Raw genomic sequence first — 17,730 nt, forward strand, 5'->3', positions numbered from 1 at the left:
GAATCCAATAGGGCCGATACCTGTAAAAATGAGAGAGAGATTACTCACCTACATCCCACGCCGGTCACGTCCACTTGTCCAGTAGAATCCAATAGGGCCAATACCTGTAAAAATGAGAGACAGATTACTCACCTACATCCCACGCCGGTCACGTCCACTGTCCAGTAGAATCCAATAGGTGGTTCCTGTAAAAATGAGAGAGAGATTACTCACCTACATCCCACGCCGGTCACGTCCACTTGTCCAGTAGAATCCAATAGGGCCGATACCTGTAAAAATGAAAGACAGATTACTCACCTACATCCCACGCCAGTCACGTCCACTTGTCCAGAAGAATCCAATAGGGCCGATACCTGTAAAAATGAGAGACAGATTACTCACCTACATCCCACGCCGGTCACGTCCACTTATCCAGTAGAATCCAATAGGTGGTTCCTGTAAAAATGAGAGAGAGATTACTCACCTACATCCCACGCCGGTCACGTCCTCTTGTCCAGTAGAATCCAATAGGGCCGATACCTGTAAAAATGAGAGACAGTTTACTCACCTACATCCCACGCCAGTCACGTCCACTTGTCCAGTAGAATCCAATAGGTGGTTCCGGTAAAAATGAGAGAGAGATTACTCGCCTACATCCCACGCCGGTCACGTCCTCTTGTCCAGTAGAATCCAATAGGGCCGATACCTGTAAAAATGAGAGACAGTTTACTCACCTACATCCCACGCCAGTCACGTCCACTTGTCCAGTAGAATCCAATAGGTGGTTCCTGTAAAAATGAGAGAGAGATTACTCACCTACATCCCACGCCGGTCACGTCCTCTTGTCCAGTAGAATCCAATAGGGCTGATACCTGTAAAAATGAGAGACAGTTTACTCACCTACATCCCACGCCAGTCACGTCCACTTGTCCAGTAGAATCCAATAGGTGGTTCCTGTAAAAATAAGAGATTACTCACCTACATCCCACGCCGGTCATGTCCACTTGTCCAGTAGAATCCAATAGGGCCGATACCTGTAAAAATTAGAGAGATTACTCACCTACATCCCACGCCGGTCACGTCCACTTATCCAGTAGAATCCAATAGGTGGTTCCTGTAAAAATGAGAGAGAGATTACTCACCTACATCCCACGCCGGTCACGTCCTCTTGTCCAGTAGAATCCAATAGGGCCGATACCTGTAAAAATGAGAGACAGTTTACTCACCTACATCCCACGCCAGTCACGTCCACTTGTCCAGTAGAATCCAATAGGTGGTTCCTGTAAAAATGAGAGATTACTCACCTACATCCCACGCCGGTCATGTCCACTTGTCCAGTAGAATCCAATAGGGCCGATACCTGTAAAAATTAGAGAGATTACTCACCTACATCCCACGCCGGTCACGTCCACTTGTCCAGTAGAATCCAATAGGGGTACCTGTAAAAATGAGAGAGAGATTACTTACCTACATCCCACGCTGGTCACGTCCTCTTGTCCAGTAGAATCCAATAGGGCCGATACCTGTAAAAATGAGAGAGAGATTACTCACCTACATCCCACGCCGGTCACGTCCTCTTGTCCAGTAGAATCCAATAGGGCCGATACCTGTAAAAATGATAGAGAGATTACTCACCTACATCCCACGCCGGTCACGTCCACTTGTCCAGTAGAATCCAATAGGGCCGATACCTGTAAAAATTAGAGAGATTACTCACCTACATCCCACGCCGGTCACGTCCACTTATCCAGTAGAATCCAATAGGTGGTTCCTGTAAAAATGAGAGAGAGATTACTCACCTACATCCCACGCCGGTCACGTCCACTTGTCCAGTAGAATCCAATAGGGCCGATACCTGTAAAAATGAGAGACAGATTACTCACCTACATCCCACGCCAGTCACGTCCACTGTCCAGTAGAATCCAATAGGTGGTTCCATTAAAAATGAGAGAGAGATTACTCACCTACATCCCACGCCGGTCACGTCCACTTGTCCAGTAGAATCCAATAGGGCCGATACCTGTAAAAATGAGAGACAGATTACTCACCTACATCCCACGCCAGTCACGTCCACTGTCCAGTAGAATCCAATAGGTGGTTCCTGTAAAAATGAGAGAGAGATTACTCACCTACATCCCACGCCGGTCACGTCCACTTATCCAGTAGAATCCAATAGGTGGTTCCTGTAAAAATGAGAGAGAGATTACTTACCTACATCCCACGCCGGTCACGTCCACTTGTCCAGTAGAATCCAATAGGTGGTTCCTGTAAAAATGAGAGAGAGATTACTTACCTACATCCCACGCCGGTCACGTCCTCTTGTCCAGTAGAATCCAATAGGTGGTTCCTGTAAAAATGAGAGAGAGATTACTCACCTACATCCCACGCCGGTCACGTCCACTTGTCCAGTAGAATCCAATAGGTGGTTCCTGTAAAAATGAGAGAGAGATTACTCACCTACATCCCACGCCGGTCACGTCCACTTGTCCAGTAGAATCCAATAGGGGTACCTGTAAAAATGAGAGAGAGATTACTTACCTACATCCCACGCTGGTCACGTCCTCTTGTCCAGTAGAATCCAATAGGGCCGATACCTGTAAAAATGAGAGAGAGATTACTCACCTACATCCCACGCCGGTCACGTCCTCTTGTCCAGTAGAATCCAATAGGGCCGATACCTGTAAAAATGATAGAGAGATTACTCACCTACATCCCACGCAGGTCACGTCCACTTGTCCAGTAGAATCCAATAGGGCCGATACCTGTAAAAATGAGAGACAGATTACTCACCTACATGCCACGCCGGTCACGTCTACTTATCCAGTAGAATCCAATAGGTGGTTCCTGTAAAAATGAGAGAGAGATTACTCACCTACATCCCACGCCGGTCACGTCCTCTTGTCCAGTAGAATCCAATAGGGCCGATACCTGTAAAAATGAGAGACAGTTTACTCACCTACATCCCACGCCAGTCACGTCTACTTGTCCAGTAGAATCCAATAGGTGGTTCCTGTAAAAATGAGAGATTACTCACCTACATCCCACGCCGGTCATGTCCACTTGTCCAGTAGAATCCAATAGGGCCGATACCTGTAAAAATTAGAGAGATTACTCACCTACATCCCACGCCGGTCACGTCCACTTATCCAGTAGAATCCAATAGGTGGTTCCTGTAAAAATGAGAGAGAGATTACTCACCTACATCCCACGCCGGTCACGTCCACTTGTCCAGTAGAATCCAATAGGGCCGATACCTGTAAAAATGAGAGACAGATTACTCACCTACATCCCACGCCAGTCACGTCCACTTGTCCAGTAGAATCCAATAGGTGGTTCCTGTAAAAATGAGAGAGAGATTACTCACCTACATCCCACGCCGGTCACGTCCACTTGTCCAGTAGAATCCAATAGGGCCGATACCTGTAAAACTTAGAGAGATTACTCACCTACATCCCACGCCGGTCACGTCCACTTATCCAGTAGAATCCAATAGGTGGTTCCTGTAAAAATGAGAGAGAGATTACTCACCTACATCCCACGCCGGTCACGTCCACTTGTCCAGTAGAATCCAATAGGGCCGATACCTGTAAAAATGAGAGACAGATTACTCACCTACATCCCACGCCAGTCACGTCCACTGTCCAGTAGAATCCAATAGGTGGTTCCTGTAAAAATGAGAGAGAGATTACTCACCTACATCCCACGCCGGTCACGTCCACTTGTCCAGTAGAATCCAATAGGGCCGATACCTGTAAAAATTAGAGAGATTACTCACCTACATCCCACGCCGGTCACGTCCACTTATCCAGTAGAATCCAATAGGTGGTTCCTGTAAAAATGAGAGAGAGATTACTTACCTACATCCCACGCCGGTCACGTCCACTTGTCCAGTAGAATCCAATAGGTGGTTCCTGTAAAAAGGAGAGAGAGATTACTCACCTACATCCCACGCCGGTCACGTCTACTTATCCAGTAGAATCCAATAGGTGGTTCCTGTAAAAATGAGAGAGAGATTACTCACCTACATCCCACGCCGGTCACGTCCTCTTGTCCAGTAGAATCCAATAGGGCCGATACCTGTAAAAATGAGAGACAGTTTACTCACCTACATCCCACGCCAGTCACGTCTACTTGTCCAGTAGAATCCAATAGGTGGTTCCTGTAAAAATGAGAGATTACTCACCTACATCCCACGCCGGTCATGTCCACTTGTCCAGTAGAATCCAATAGGGCCGATACCTGTAAAAATTAGAGAGATTACTCACCTACATCCCACGCCGGTCACGTCCACTTATCCAGTAGAATCCAATAGGTGGTTCCTGTAAAAATGAGAGAGAGATTACTCACCTACATCCCACGCCGGTCACGTCCACTTGTCCAGTAGAATCCAATAGGGCCGATACCTGTAAAAATGAGAGACAGATTACTCACCTACATCCCACGCCAGTCACGTCCACTTGTCCAGTAGAATCCAATAGGTGGTTCCTGTAAAAATGAGAGAGAGATTACTCACCTACATCCCACGCCGGTCACGTCCACTTGTCCAGTAGAATCCAATAGGGCCGATACCTGTAAAACTTAGAGAGATTACTCACCTACATCCCACGACGGTCACGTCCACTTATCCAGTAGAATCCAATAGGTGGTTCCTGTAAAAATGAGAGAGAGATTACTCACCTACATCCCACGCCGGTCACGTCCACTTGTCCAGTAGAATCCAATAGGGCCGATACCTGTAAAAATGAGAGACAGATTACTCACCTACATCCCACGCCAGTCACGTCCACTGTCCAGTAGAATCCAATAGGTGGTTCCTGTAAAAATGAGAGAGAGATTACTCACCTACATCCCACGCCGGTCACGTCCACTTGTCCAGTAGAATCCAATAGGGCCGATACCTGTAAAAATTAGAGAGATTACTCACCTACATCCCACGCCGGTCACGTCCACTTATCCAGTAGAATCCAATAGGTGGTTCCTGTAAAAATGAGAGAGAGATTACTTACCTACATCCCACGCCGGTCACGTCCACTTGTCCAGTAGAATCCAATAGGTGGTTCCTGTAAAAATGAGAGAGAGATTACTCACCTACATCCCACGCCGGTCACGTCCTCTTGTCCAGTAGAATCCAATAGGTGGTTCCTGTAAAAATGAGAGAGAGATTACTCACCTACATCCCACGCCGGTCACGTCCACTTGTCCAGTAGAATCCAATAGGTGGTTCCTGTAAAAATGAGAGAGGGATTACTCACCTACATCCCACGCCGGTCACGTCCACTTGTCCAGTAGAATCCAATAGGGGTACCAGTAAAAATGAGAGAGAGATTACTTACCTACATCCCACGCTGGTCACGTCCTCTTGTCCAGTAGAATCCAATAGGGCCGATACCTGTAAAAATGAGAGAGAGATTACTCACCTATATCCCACGCCGGTCACGTCCTCTTGTCCAGTAGAATCCAATAGGGCCGATACCTGTAAAAATGATAGAGAGATTACTCACCTACATCTCACGCCGGTCACGTCCACTTGTCCAGTAGAATCCAATAGGGCCGATACCTGTAAAAATGAGAGACAGATTACTCACCTACATCCCACGCCGGTCACGTCTACTTATCCAGTAGAATCCAATAGGTGGTTCCTGTAAAAATGAGAGAGAGATTACTCACCTACATCCCACGCCGGTCACGTCCTCTTGTCCAGTAGAATCCAATAGGGCCGATACCTGTAAAAATGAGAGACAGTTTACTCACCTACATCCCACGCCAGTCACGTCTACTTGTCCAGTAGAATCCAATAGGTGGTTCCTGTAAAAATGAGAGATTACTCACCTACATCCCACGCCGGTCATGTCCACTTGTCCAGTAGAATCCAATAGGGCCGATACCTGTAAAAATTAGAGAGATTACTCACCTACATCCCACGCCGGTCACGTCCACTTATCCAGTAGAATCCAATAGGTGGTTCCTGTAAAAATGAGAGAGAGATTACTCACCTACATCCCACGCCGGTCACGTCCACTTGTCCAGTAGAATCCAATAGGGCCGATACCTGTAAAAATGAGAGACAGATTACTCACCTACATCCCACGCCAGTCACGTCCACTTGTCCAGTAGAATCCAATAGGTGGTTCCTGTAAAAATGAGAGAGAGATTACTCACCTACATCCCACGCCGGTCACGTCCACTTGTCCAGTAGAATCCAATAGGGCCGATACCTGTATAAATTAGAGAGATTACTCACCTACATCCCACGCCGGTCATGTCCACTTATCCAGTAGAATCCAATAGGTGGTTCCTGTAAAAATGAGAGAGAGATTACTCACCTACATCCCACGCCGGTCACGTCCACTTGTCCAGTAGAATCCAATAGGGCCGATACCTGTAAAAATGAGAGACAGATTACTCACCTACATCCCACGCCGGTCACGTCCACTGTCCAGTAGAATCCAATAGGTGGTTCCTGTAAAAATGAGAGAGAGATTACTCACCTACATCCCACGCCGGTCACGTCCACTTGTCCAGTAGAATCCAATAGGGCCGATACCTGTAAAAATTAGAGAGATTACTCACCTACATCCCACGCCGGTCACGTCCACTTATCCAGTAGAATCCAATAGGTGGTTCCTGTAAAAATGAGAGAGAGATTACTTACCTACATCCCACGCCGGTCACGTCCACTTGTCCAGTAGAATCCAATAGGTGGTTCCTGTAAAAATGAGAGAGAGATTACTTACCTACATCCCACGCCGGTCACGTCCTCTTGTCCAGTAGAATCCAATAGGTGGTTCCTGTAAAAATGAGAGAGAGATTACTCACCTACATCCCACGCCGGTCACGTCCACTTGTCCAGTAGAATCCAATAGGTGGTTCCTGTAAAAATGAGAGAGAGATTACTCACCTACATCCCACGCCGGTCACGTCCTCTTGTCCAGTAGAATCCAATAGGTGGTTCCTGTAAAAATGAGAGAGAGATTACTCACCTACATCCCACGCCGGTCACGTCCACTTGTCCAGTAGAATCCAATAGGTGGTTCCTGTAAAAATGAGAGAGAGATTACTCACCTACATCCCACGCCGGTCACGTCCACTTGTCCAGTAGAATCCAATAGGGGTACCTGTAAAAATGAGAGAGAGATTACTTACCTACATCCCACGCTGGTCACGTCCTCTTGTCCAGTAGAATCCAATAGGGCCGATACCTGTAAAAATGAGAGAGAGATTACTCACCTACTTCCCACGCCGGTCACGTCCTCTTGTCCAGTAGAATCCAATAGGGCCGATACCTGTAAAAATGAGAGAGAGATTACTCACCTACATCCCACGCCGGTCACGTCCACTTGTCCAGTAGAATCCAATAGGGCCAATACCTGTAAAAATGAGAGACAGATTACTCACCTACATCCCACGCCGGTCACGTCCACTTATCCAGTAGAATCCAATAGGTGGTTCCTGTAAAAATGAGAGAGAGATTACTCACCTACATCCCACGCCGGTCACGTCCTCTTGTCCAGTAGAATCCAATAGGGCCGATACCTGTAAAAATGAGAGATTACTCACCTACATCCCACGCCGGTCACGTCCACTTGTCCAGTAGAATCCAATAGGGCCGATACCTGTAAAAATTAGAGAGATTACTCACCTACATCCCACGCCGGTCACGTCCACTTATCCAGTAGAATCCAATAGGTTGTTCCTGTAAAAATGAGAGAGAGATTACTCACCTACATCCCACGCCGGTCACGTCCACTTGTCCAGTAGAATCCAATAGGGCCGATACCTGTAAAAATGAGAGACAGATTACTCACCTACATCCCACGCCAGTCACGTCCACTTGTCCAGTAGAATCCAATAGGTGGTTCCTGTAAAAATGAGAGAGAGATTACTCACCTACATCCCACGCCGGTCACGTCCACTTGTCCAGTAGAATCCAATAGGGCCGATACCTGTAAAAATTAGAGAGATTACTCACCTACATCCCACGCCGGTCACGTCCACTTATCCAGTAGAATCCAATAGGTGGTTCCTGTAAAAATGAGAGAGAGATTACTCACCTACATCACACGCCGGTCACGTCCACTTGTCCAGTAGAATCCAATAGGGCCGATACCTGTAAAAATGAGAGACAGATTACTCACCTACATCCCACGCCAGTCACGTCCACTGTCCAGTAGAATCCAATAGGTGGTTCCTGTAAAAATGAGAGAGAGATTACTCACCTACATCCCACGCCGGTCACGTCCACTTGTCCAGTAGAATCCAATAGGGCCGATACCTGTAAAAATTAGAGAGATTACTCACCTACATCCCACGCCGGTCACGTCCACTTATCCAGTAGAATCCAGTAGGTGGTTCCTGTAAAAATGAGAGAGAGATTACTTACCTACATCCCACGCCGGTCACGTCCACTTGCCCAGTAGAATCCAATAGGTGGTTCCTGTAAAAATGAGAGAGAGATTACCGTATTTTTCGTACCATAAGACGCACTTTTTCTCCCCAAAAATGTGGGGGGAAAAGTACATGCGTCTTATGGTCCGAATAGTACTTATGCAAAGCAATAAAAACCTTATGGAGCGCTCTCAGTGCGCTGGGTGGGAGCGCACTGGGTGGGAGAGGCAGCAGTTATCGGGTCCGGGTAGCGGCGGGTCCTGTCTGCTGCTGCTTTGCCGTCATCTCAGAGCCCGGCATCTGAGAGCGCCGGCATCACGTGACTCCCCCGCTCCCTCCCCTCCCCTCACCTCCTCCAATTCCTTCCTCAGAGTAGAGCGCTTTGGGCAGCGTACACTGACAGGCTGTGACAGGCAATAAAGTGAGGCCCCCCCGCTCCCCCTCCCCCCTCACCTCTTCCTTTCTCAGAGTGGTTAATGCAGGCCGGACGCGGGGAACCTGTGTTTACAGTGTGTGTGTGTGTGTGCGTTTAATGCAGGCTGGATGCGGGGAACCTGTGTTTACAGTGAGTGTGTGTGTGTGTGTGTGTGTGTGTGTGTGTGTGTGTGTGTATGTGTGTGTGTGTGTAAAGATCTACCGCAATTTCAGCAAATGCCAAGGTTATTCTGTTATAGTTTATTAAATATTATATTACACTATTTGGTTCAGAATATTTTTTTTCCTGTTTTCCTCCTCTAAAAACTAGGTGCGTCTTATGGTCCGAAAAATACGGTACTTACCTACATCCCACGCCGGTCACGTCCTCTTGTCCAGTAGAATCCAATAGGTGGTTCCTGTAAAAATGAGAGAGAGATTACTCACCTACATCCCACGCCGGTCACATCCACTTGTCCAGTAGAATCCAATAGGTGGTTCCTGTAAAAATGAGAGAGAGATTACTTACCTACATCCCACGCCGGCCACGTCCTCTTGTCCAGTAGAATCCAATAGGTGGTTCCTGTAAAAATGAGAGAGAGATTACTCACCTACATCCCACGCCGGTCACGTCCACTTGTCCAGTAGAATCCAATAGGTGGTTCCTGTAAAAATGAGAGAGAGATTACTCACCTACATCCCACGCCGGTCACGTCCACTTGTCCAGTAGAATCCAATAGGGGTACCTGTAAAAATGAGAGAGAGATTACTTACCTACATCCCACGCTGGTCACGTCCTCTTGTCCAGTAGAATCCAATAGGGCCGATACCTGTAAAAATGAGAGAGAGATTACTCACCTACATCCCACGCCGGTCACGTCCTCTTGTCCAGTAGAATCCAATAGGGCCGATACCTGTAAAAATGAGAGAGAGATTACTCACCTACATCCCACGCCGGTCACGTCCACTTGTCCAGTAGAATCCAATAGGGCCGATACCTGTAAAAATGAGAGAGAGATTACTCACCTACATCCCACGCCGGTCACGTCCACTTGTCTAGTAGAATCCAATAGGCCGTACTTGTAGAGGAGAGAAGGCACACAATTTGTACTCTCAGGACAGAACTGAGGAGTTTGGAAGGAGAGAGAGAGAGAGAGAGAGAGAGAGAGAGAGAGAGAGAAAACCAACCTCTTGGGTGAAGTGTTTTCCGGCAGGTCTGACAGCGGCTCCTCTCACTGGCTGGCGCGGACACACAAACACACAGGAGGGGGAACGTGCGGCAGGTGTGGGGCGGACGGAGCAGCTCTGACAGCGGCTCCTCTCAGCTGTCGGCCCCGGGCACAGAAACACACAGGAGGGACAACGTGCGGCAGGCGTGGGGCGGACGGAGCAGCTCTGACAGCGGCTCCTCTCAGCTGTCGGCCCCGGGCACAGAAACACACAGGAGGGGGAACGTGCGGCAGGTGTGGGACGGAGGGACAGCTCTGACAGCGGACTTGTCAGCAGCGCCCAGCGCGGACAGAGGAGGGGGAACATGCTGCAGGAGGGGGACTGTGCCTGACCAGGAAGCGGCCACGGAGACGGAGGTGAGCACTCATTCTTTCTGCCTATGGGTGATTGGACCAGCGGATCCAGCCCTGGATCCGCTGTCCAATCACATCTGGCCCTATCGACGAGGCACTTATAATAGTGCCGCTTTCTCGTTGTTTTTCAATGGGCTTTTACAGCCCAGTTCTTGGCCCCGCCTCCCGCTTTATCCTCAGTCCCATTCACAACGGGAGGCACTGTTATCAGTGCCTCCTGACCTACTTTCAGGCCTTACAATGATTATAATAATATAACGAAGATACTTATGACACAGAATATGTGTCATATAAGTATCTTCCTTGTATTATTTTACTCATTAAGGACAGGGGAGGCACTGCCTCCCCTGCCTCCCCTGACTGCACGTCCCTGCTACATACAGCACAGTACAGGGAGGGAGCACACACTACATACAGCACAGTACAGGGAGGAGGAGCACACACTACATACAGCACAGTACAGGGAGGGAGCACACACTACATACAGCACAGTACAGGGAGGGAGCACACACTACATACAGCACAGTACAGGGAGGGGGGGCACACACTACATACAGCACAGAACAGGGAGGGAGCACACACTACATACAGCACAGTACAGGGAGGGAGCACACACTACATACAGCACAGTACAGGGAGGGAGCACACACTACATACAGCACAGTACAGGGAGGGGGGGCACACACTACATACAGCACAGTACAGGGAGGGGGAGCACACACTACATACAGCACAGTACAGGGAGGGAGCACACACTACATACAGCACAGTACAGGGAGGGGGAGCACACACTACATACAGCACAGTACAGGGAGGGAGCACACACTACATACAGCACAGTACAGGGAGGGAGCACACACTACATACAGCACAGTACAGGGAGGGAGCACACACTACATACAGCACAGTACAGGGAGGGAGCACACACTACATACAGCACAGTACAGGGAGGGGGGGCACACACTACATACAGCACAGTACAGGGAGGGAGCACACACAAGTAGCGAAACACAGACACAGGGGACCAGCGCAGCGGAATCTGTCCCAGTGGCCAATCCGCCCCTGATTACATACATAGCAACCACATTACACTTATAGCACAGCAATACATGTATAGCACTGCATTACACAAATAGCACCACATAACATGAATAGCACCACATAACATGTATAGCACCGCACTACACGTATAGAACCGCACTACACGTATAGCACCACATTACATTTATAGCACCTCATTACACGTATAGCAACTCGATGGACAATTGTCTTTTTTCAACCTTAGTTACTATGTTACTATTACACAAATAGCACCACATTACATACATAGCCACAACATTACATACAGTACATAGCCACCGCATTACATACATAGCCACCACATTACATACGTAGCCACAGCATTACATAAATAGGCCCATCATCATGGACAGACATTGGGCAGCTATAGGGCTGAAGGACTTTGCATTAGAGATTGTCCCAGGGCTGGCTGTGAGTGCAGCCTGATCAGCTGACATCCTGAGAACAAGGTACGTCCTGCTCCTGTCCAGTCCCCAAACCATACACTGTGACCGGGTCCCCTTCAGTGCTCAGTTGCCGCTCTGGCCAGTTCAGTGAGCATGCGGGAGATAGGGTGGCGGTGGGTGTAGTGTACCCTGGCTCCGACCATCGCTATGTTGCTGCTCCTGGGCCGGGCTTGCTGAATAGACCTTTAGCCGGGGCCAGAGAGATGATGCTGCTGGGCTGGTTAACTTTCTCCAGGTCCTCCGTTGGTAGAACAACTTCATCACTTTTAATGGCTAGCGGCACGTGGAAGTGCCCACTAGTCTAACTACCGGATTGCGTTCCAATGAACCACAAGTACTGGAAGCAGTGTGAGCCAGCCCAGCCTGAATGTAAATCAGCCTGGCTGAGGAGGATATGGGACCGCCCCATCGGAATCTGTCATGGTGTCCTGGTGGGCCAATCCGCCCCTGACAGCACGCATTAGAGGGTGTAAAAGTTATTTGTAAATGTTGAACAACACAAAGTGAGCACATGTGAGAGGGACTGTAAGTAGTTAGTGTGGGCTGAAGGTGAGGTCACAAACATAAAAAATAAAGCTAAGAAAGTACTTGGGTTATAAATAATTCACTAGGGAGGTAGAGATAGATCCAGTTAGCCACGAGTCGTGTCACATGGTCTGTTGTAATTTTCAGGCTTGGATAGCTGACAGGATGGGGCACACAAGAGAAGCTTTGGAATAATTGAACCGAATAAGGATTCAGACCATTGACCAAAAAGAAACAATTTTAGGGCAGTTCCACCAAATATGAAAATACGAGCCTACTTGGCCACATTGGCGCCAACAGAGGTTTGAAGTATGTGGATATATTCGGTGTAAGCATTCAGGAACTAAATACCAATGTGTGTAGATTTTGTAGGAGTTCTCCTCGATGTAGACGCTTATAGGGGGTAATTCCAAGTTGATCGCAGCAGGAATTCTGTTAGCAATTGGGCAAAACCATGTGCACTGCAGGGGAGGCAGATATAACATGTGCAGAGAGAGTTAGATTTGGGTGTGGTGTATTCAATCTGCAATCTAATTTGCAGTGTAAAAATAAAGCAGCCAGTATTTACCCTGCACAGAAACAAAATAACCCACCCAAATCTAACTCTCTGCAAATGTTATATCTGCCTCCCCTGCAGTGCACATGGTTTTGCCCAACTGCTAAAAAATTTCCTGCTGCGATCAACTTGGAATTACCTCCATAGAACAGTTAGAAATATTCAGTCATATAGATTCCCATACGTCATCATCAAAAGAAGTCCCCAGGTCAGTTTCCCATGTATTATTATTTTTATTATTACCATTCTTCCGGAAAGGCAAGATTTGTCCAGAGTCTGGGGTTCTGCTCTTCCGGGACAGGTGTAATCCAGAATTCTCAGGCCTCCGTGCAGCTCCACAGTTTTTTTTAAAAAGACATAGGAATTTTAAGGTGATGTTGTTGCTTTCAAGTTAATCAAATGTAATTGGATTCATTTACCAACAGCATATCATAATGAGAAATATAACCAATTTATGCAGTGCATATGTTTTATTATAGATTATTCTATATGCATAAACAACTTGTTGTGTACTATGAGTGGAAGCTGAAATTTTGTATTCCGCAACAGAAAAATGTAATACCACCCAGATTGAGAAACATGGAAAACAGATTATTGTTTTAATACAACTCTTTTCCTTAATTTTTCAGGTTCTACAAAAACTAGGAAGAACCATAGAAACCAAAGATGAGATGTTTGAACAGTGTTCTTATAATTTTAATAAGCAACAGGTAAATGTATCAAATTCAAAGTAAAATGATCTATAATGCCTACGATTTCTATTCTCTAATACACCTTTCAGACCGTTTTGCTGGGTCGCACCCTGGATTTTGTACATGGGTAATTCCCGTGTGCGACCCGGCTGATATCCCTTTGAGTGGCAACCCGACCCAGCTTATTGCCAGGTTGGTGACATCCCTGACAACGCATGCCGAGGCGGTGCTTAGAGATGAGATGATTCCCAAGCGTTGCCTCTTCCTATGCAGGGAACGGATGCCAGGTCGCATTGACCCAGTATACCTGTTCACACTGCACCGGGAGCCGGTTGAACCCGTTCAACTATGCTCGCTATCCAGACTGCGCCGCAACGCGGGTTGCTGAGCGTTCACATGCAATAACTCAGGTTATTGCTGGCAGTCTGAAAGGGGTATAACATAAGGCTAGGGAAGACATAGGACAGCCGTCAAAAAAAAAAAGCAGCAGGAAACTTTGGTTCAGGATAAAAAGGAACAGTTACAGTTTGCTTATGCATGGGCTGGCTTATGGTTATGGAGATTCATTTAATTACAATTTAATTAATTATAGAATAAGGTGCACCTTACAAGCTTTAGGTCACTGTGCACCACAGTACTAACTAATGGATTTATTGACAAATTTTTCAATTAATGGTGATATGGAAACTGGAAAGAGTCCTTAGTGCATAGTACACTGCACTGACAGAAGTGAAGAGGCCACAGGAGCAGGGGTGTATCTAAGGGTCTGAGCGCCCCTGGCAAAGTAAGGAACTGGTGCCTCCCACACCTAGGGACACAGAGGGGGGAGTTACAGATAGGCTGAGGTCAAGGACACTGAGGGAGAATTACAGGGAGGATGCCGGTAGGGACAATGACTTGGAGGGCTTACAGGAAGGCTGAGGTAAGGAACACTGAGGGGCAATTGCAGGGAGTGTGTGGGCAGGGACACTGGGGGGGAATTACAGGAGTGTGCGGGCAGGGACACTGAGGGGGAATTACGGGGAGGGTATGGGCAGGGGCACTGAGGTGGAATTACAGGAGGGTGTGGGCAGAGACACTGAGGAGGGAGTCACAGGGAGGCTGAGGTCAGGGACACTAAGGGGGAATTACAGGGAGGGTTCGGGTAGGGAAAATGAGAGGGAGGGGCTACAGGGTGGCTGAGGTCAAGTACACTGAGGGGAAATTACAGGGAGGGTGCTGGAAGGGATACTGAGGAGGAATTATGAGGAGGGTGCGGGCATGGACACAGAGGGAATTACGGGGAGGATGTGGGCAGGGATACTGAAGAGAAATTATGGGAAGGGTGTGGGCAGGGACACTGAGAGGTAATTACAGGAGTGTATGGGCAGGGTCACTGAGGGGGCAGTTACAGGCATGGTGTGGGCTGGAACACTGAGGGGGAATTACAAGGAGGATGCGGACAGGGACATCGAGGGGATATATGCACACATACATACAGTTAAAAAAAAACCTCTCTAGGTGTGATGGCACTACATGTCCCAGCAAATCCAGTTGACAAGATGTGCTGGGACTTGTAGTCTCAACACAGCTGGACAGGCAGTTACTGGTTTAGATACCTCTCCATACAGAGATCTTTGTAACCTGTGATCCAGACTGCCAGGATAGACCATGCAGTGCAGCTACGGTACTGCAGAAAATGTACAGGTATGCTCATGCTGCACTGCTGACTGGTGCTGATTGTAGTGGCTGGTGTTTGGTGACAGACCACGTGGGACCAATGAGAAGGGGAGCGGATGAGGAAGAGGAAGTGATCCCCCCCCCCCTATACCTGGAAGTGCCCCGCTCCCCGGCTATATTCACCATCATTGTGACTGTAGTCACAGAGAGTGTCAGAGTGCAATACGCTTCTAAGAGTCCGACAGCTGATGAGCACTGCTAAGGGATGTACTCAGTGAGAACTATGTGATTCTACCCCCTGGTGTGGGTGGCACTGCCGGGTGGCGCCCCCTCCTTGGCCTGCGCCCCTGGCAAGTGCCATCCTGGCCAATAGGAAGATACACCCCTTCACAGGAGGTAAGTATATTACACTCATATTGATATGAGGAGTGATGGGAAATAAGTACACAACACACACAATGGATGAGGAACAAGAAGTGTAATACATAAACACAAAACAGCTTTTTTCTTTCAAAGTGCACCCATTGGAGAAAGAGGGGGATGGGGTTTAAACTTTGCTCAGTAACAGCATGATCAAGTAAGTGCATGCTAACTAGACATACAGTAGGTGTATAGCTTGCAGGTATTAGAGGGCTGGTCTAAAGATACGCATTGATGATGATGATGATGACTATCTAGCAGCATCTGACTGACTGTTGGTGTATTGTCCCCTCCAGCTGATAATATTTCATTCTGTAGTGTTGTCGATAGATATCTTATATCATATCTCGGCTAGATATGGCCATTGCAGGTCTCCATCAAGGGGTGCCATTGTGTTTTACATCTATGGCATGAGACCATCAATGGCTGATGTCTGACATGGTGGGCCAATCAGGGAAGGGGACAGGGCTAAGCACGTGCCACTTGTGAGACCCAATGGATCCCCACTATCGATGGTTCATAAACATTGTTTGTCAATGGTCAAATCTAGTCTGAACCCTCTATTTACATTAGTTGCAATTTATTTCTATGTGGACTACTGTAGGAAAGGAGATTGTATTTTGATTTGTATTTACTACTAACAAATATGTCAAGCCACACATGTACATATTTGTCAGGTGAAAGTATACCCACTTGTATTCCTGACGTATGTTTGGCACAAATACAGTGCATCCGAAAAGTATTCACAGCACTTCACTTTTTCCACATTATGTTATCTTAGAGCCTTATTCCAAAATGGAATAAATTCATTTGTTCCCTCAAAATTCTACACACAATACCCCATAATGACAACGTGAAAAAAGTTTTTTTAAGATCTTTGCAAATGTATTAAAAGTAAAAAACTAAGAAATCACATGTACATAAGTATTCACAGCCTTTGCTATGAAATTGAGCTCAGGTGCATCCTGTTTCCACTGATCATCCCTGAGATGTTCCTACAGCTTAATTGGAGTCCAGCTGTTGTAAATTCAGTTGATTGGACATGATTTGGAAAGGCACACACCTATTAGAGATGAGCGGGTTCGGTTCCTCGGAATCCGAACCCGCCCGAACTTCATGTTTTTTTACACGGGTCCGAGCGACTCGGATCTTCCCGCCTTGCTCGGTTAACCCGAGCGCGCCCGAACGTCATCATCACGCTGTCGGATTCTCGCGAGGCTCGGATTCTATCGCGAGACTCGGATTCTATATAAGGAGCCGCGCGTCGCCGCCATTTTTCACACGTGCATTGAGATTCATAGGGAGAGGACATGTCTGGCGTCCTCTCCGTTTATAGAGATTCGAGAAGAGAGTGAGACAGAGAGAGACACAGTAGTAATTTGGGGAGCATTAGGAGGAGTACTACTACTACTAGTACTTGCTGAAGTGATAGAGAGAGATAGTGTGACTGTATTATCTGACTTGTGGGGGAGACACTGACAGTGGGGAGCAGTTAGAGTCTGAGAGCAGGACTCAGGACTCAGGAGTACATATAACGTACAGTGCACACTTTTGCTGCCAGAGTGCCAGCCACACTGCCATTGTTTGTGACCACACTGACCACCAGTATAATATATATTGTGATTGTCTGCTTAGGACTCAGGAGTACTACTTGCAAGTTGCTGATAGTGTGACCAGTGACCTGACCACCAGTTCAATAAATCACCACCAGTTTATGAGTTTAATATATATTATATATATATATATATATATAATTGTATATAATATATATATAATATTGTATACCACCTAGCACCTACCCGTGTTTTTTTTTTTTTTCTTTCTTCTTTATACATACTACTATAGTAGCTTACTGTAGCAGTCTGCGGTGCTGCTGAGCTGACAGTGTCCAGCAGGTCCGTCATCAGTCATTACATAATAACTATATAATATACACCTGTCCGGCTGCAGTACTAGTGATATTATATATACATATATATTGATTTCATCTC

The 17,730-nt window shown here is 47.3% G+C and overlaps 1 protein-coding gene across 1 annotated transcript in view; it reads left to right on the forward strand.

The window, feature by feature from the left end:
- The window catches only part of BIN2 (bridging integrator 2), a 183,260-nt gene that overhangs the window by 75,149 nt on the left and 90,381 nt on the right, over window positions 1-17,730 (forward strand). The window contains exon 2 of the mRNA XM_063952273.1: window positions 13,598-13,678. Within this exon, the coding sequence (XP_063808343.1) occupies window positions 13,598-13,678 (81 nt within the window). The remainder of the gene's footprint in view (window positions 1-13,597; window positions 13,679-17,730) is intronic.

Source organism: Pseudophryne corroboree, chromosome 2 (assembly GCF_028390025.1).
Source record: "Pseudophryne corroboree isolate aPseCor3 chromosome 2, aPseCor3.hap2, whole genome shotgun sequence".
NCBI lineage: Eukaryota > Metazoa > Chordata > Amphibia > Anura > Myobatrachidae > Pseudophryne > Pseudophryne corroboree.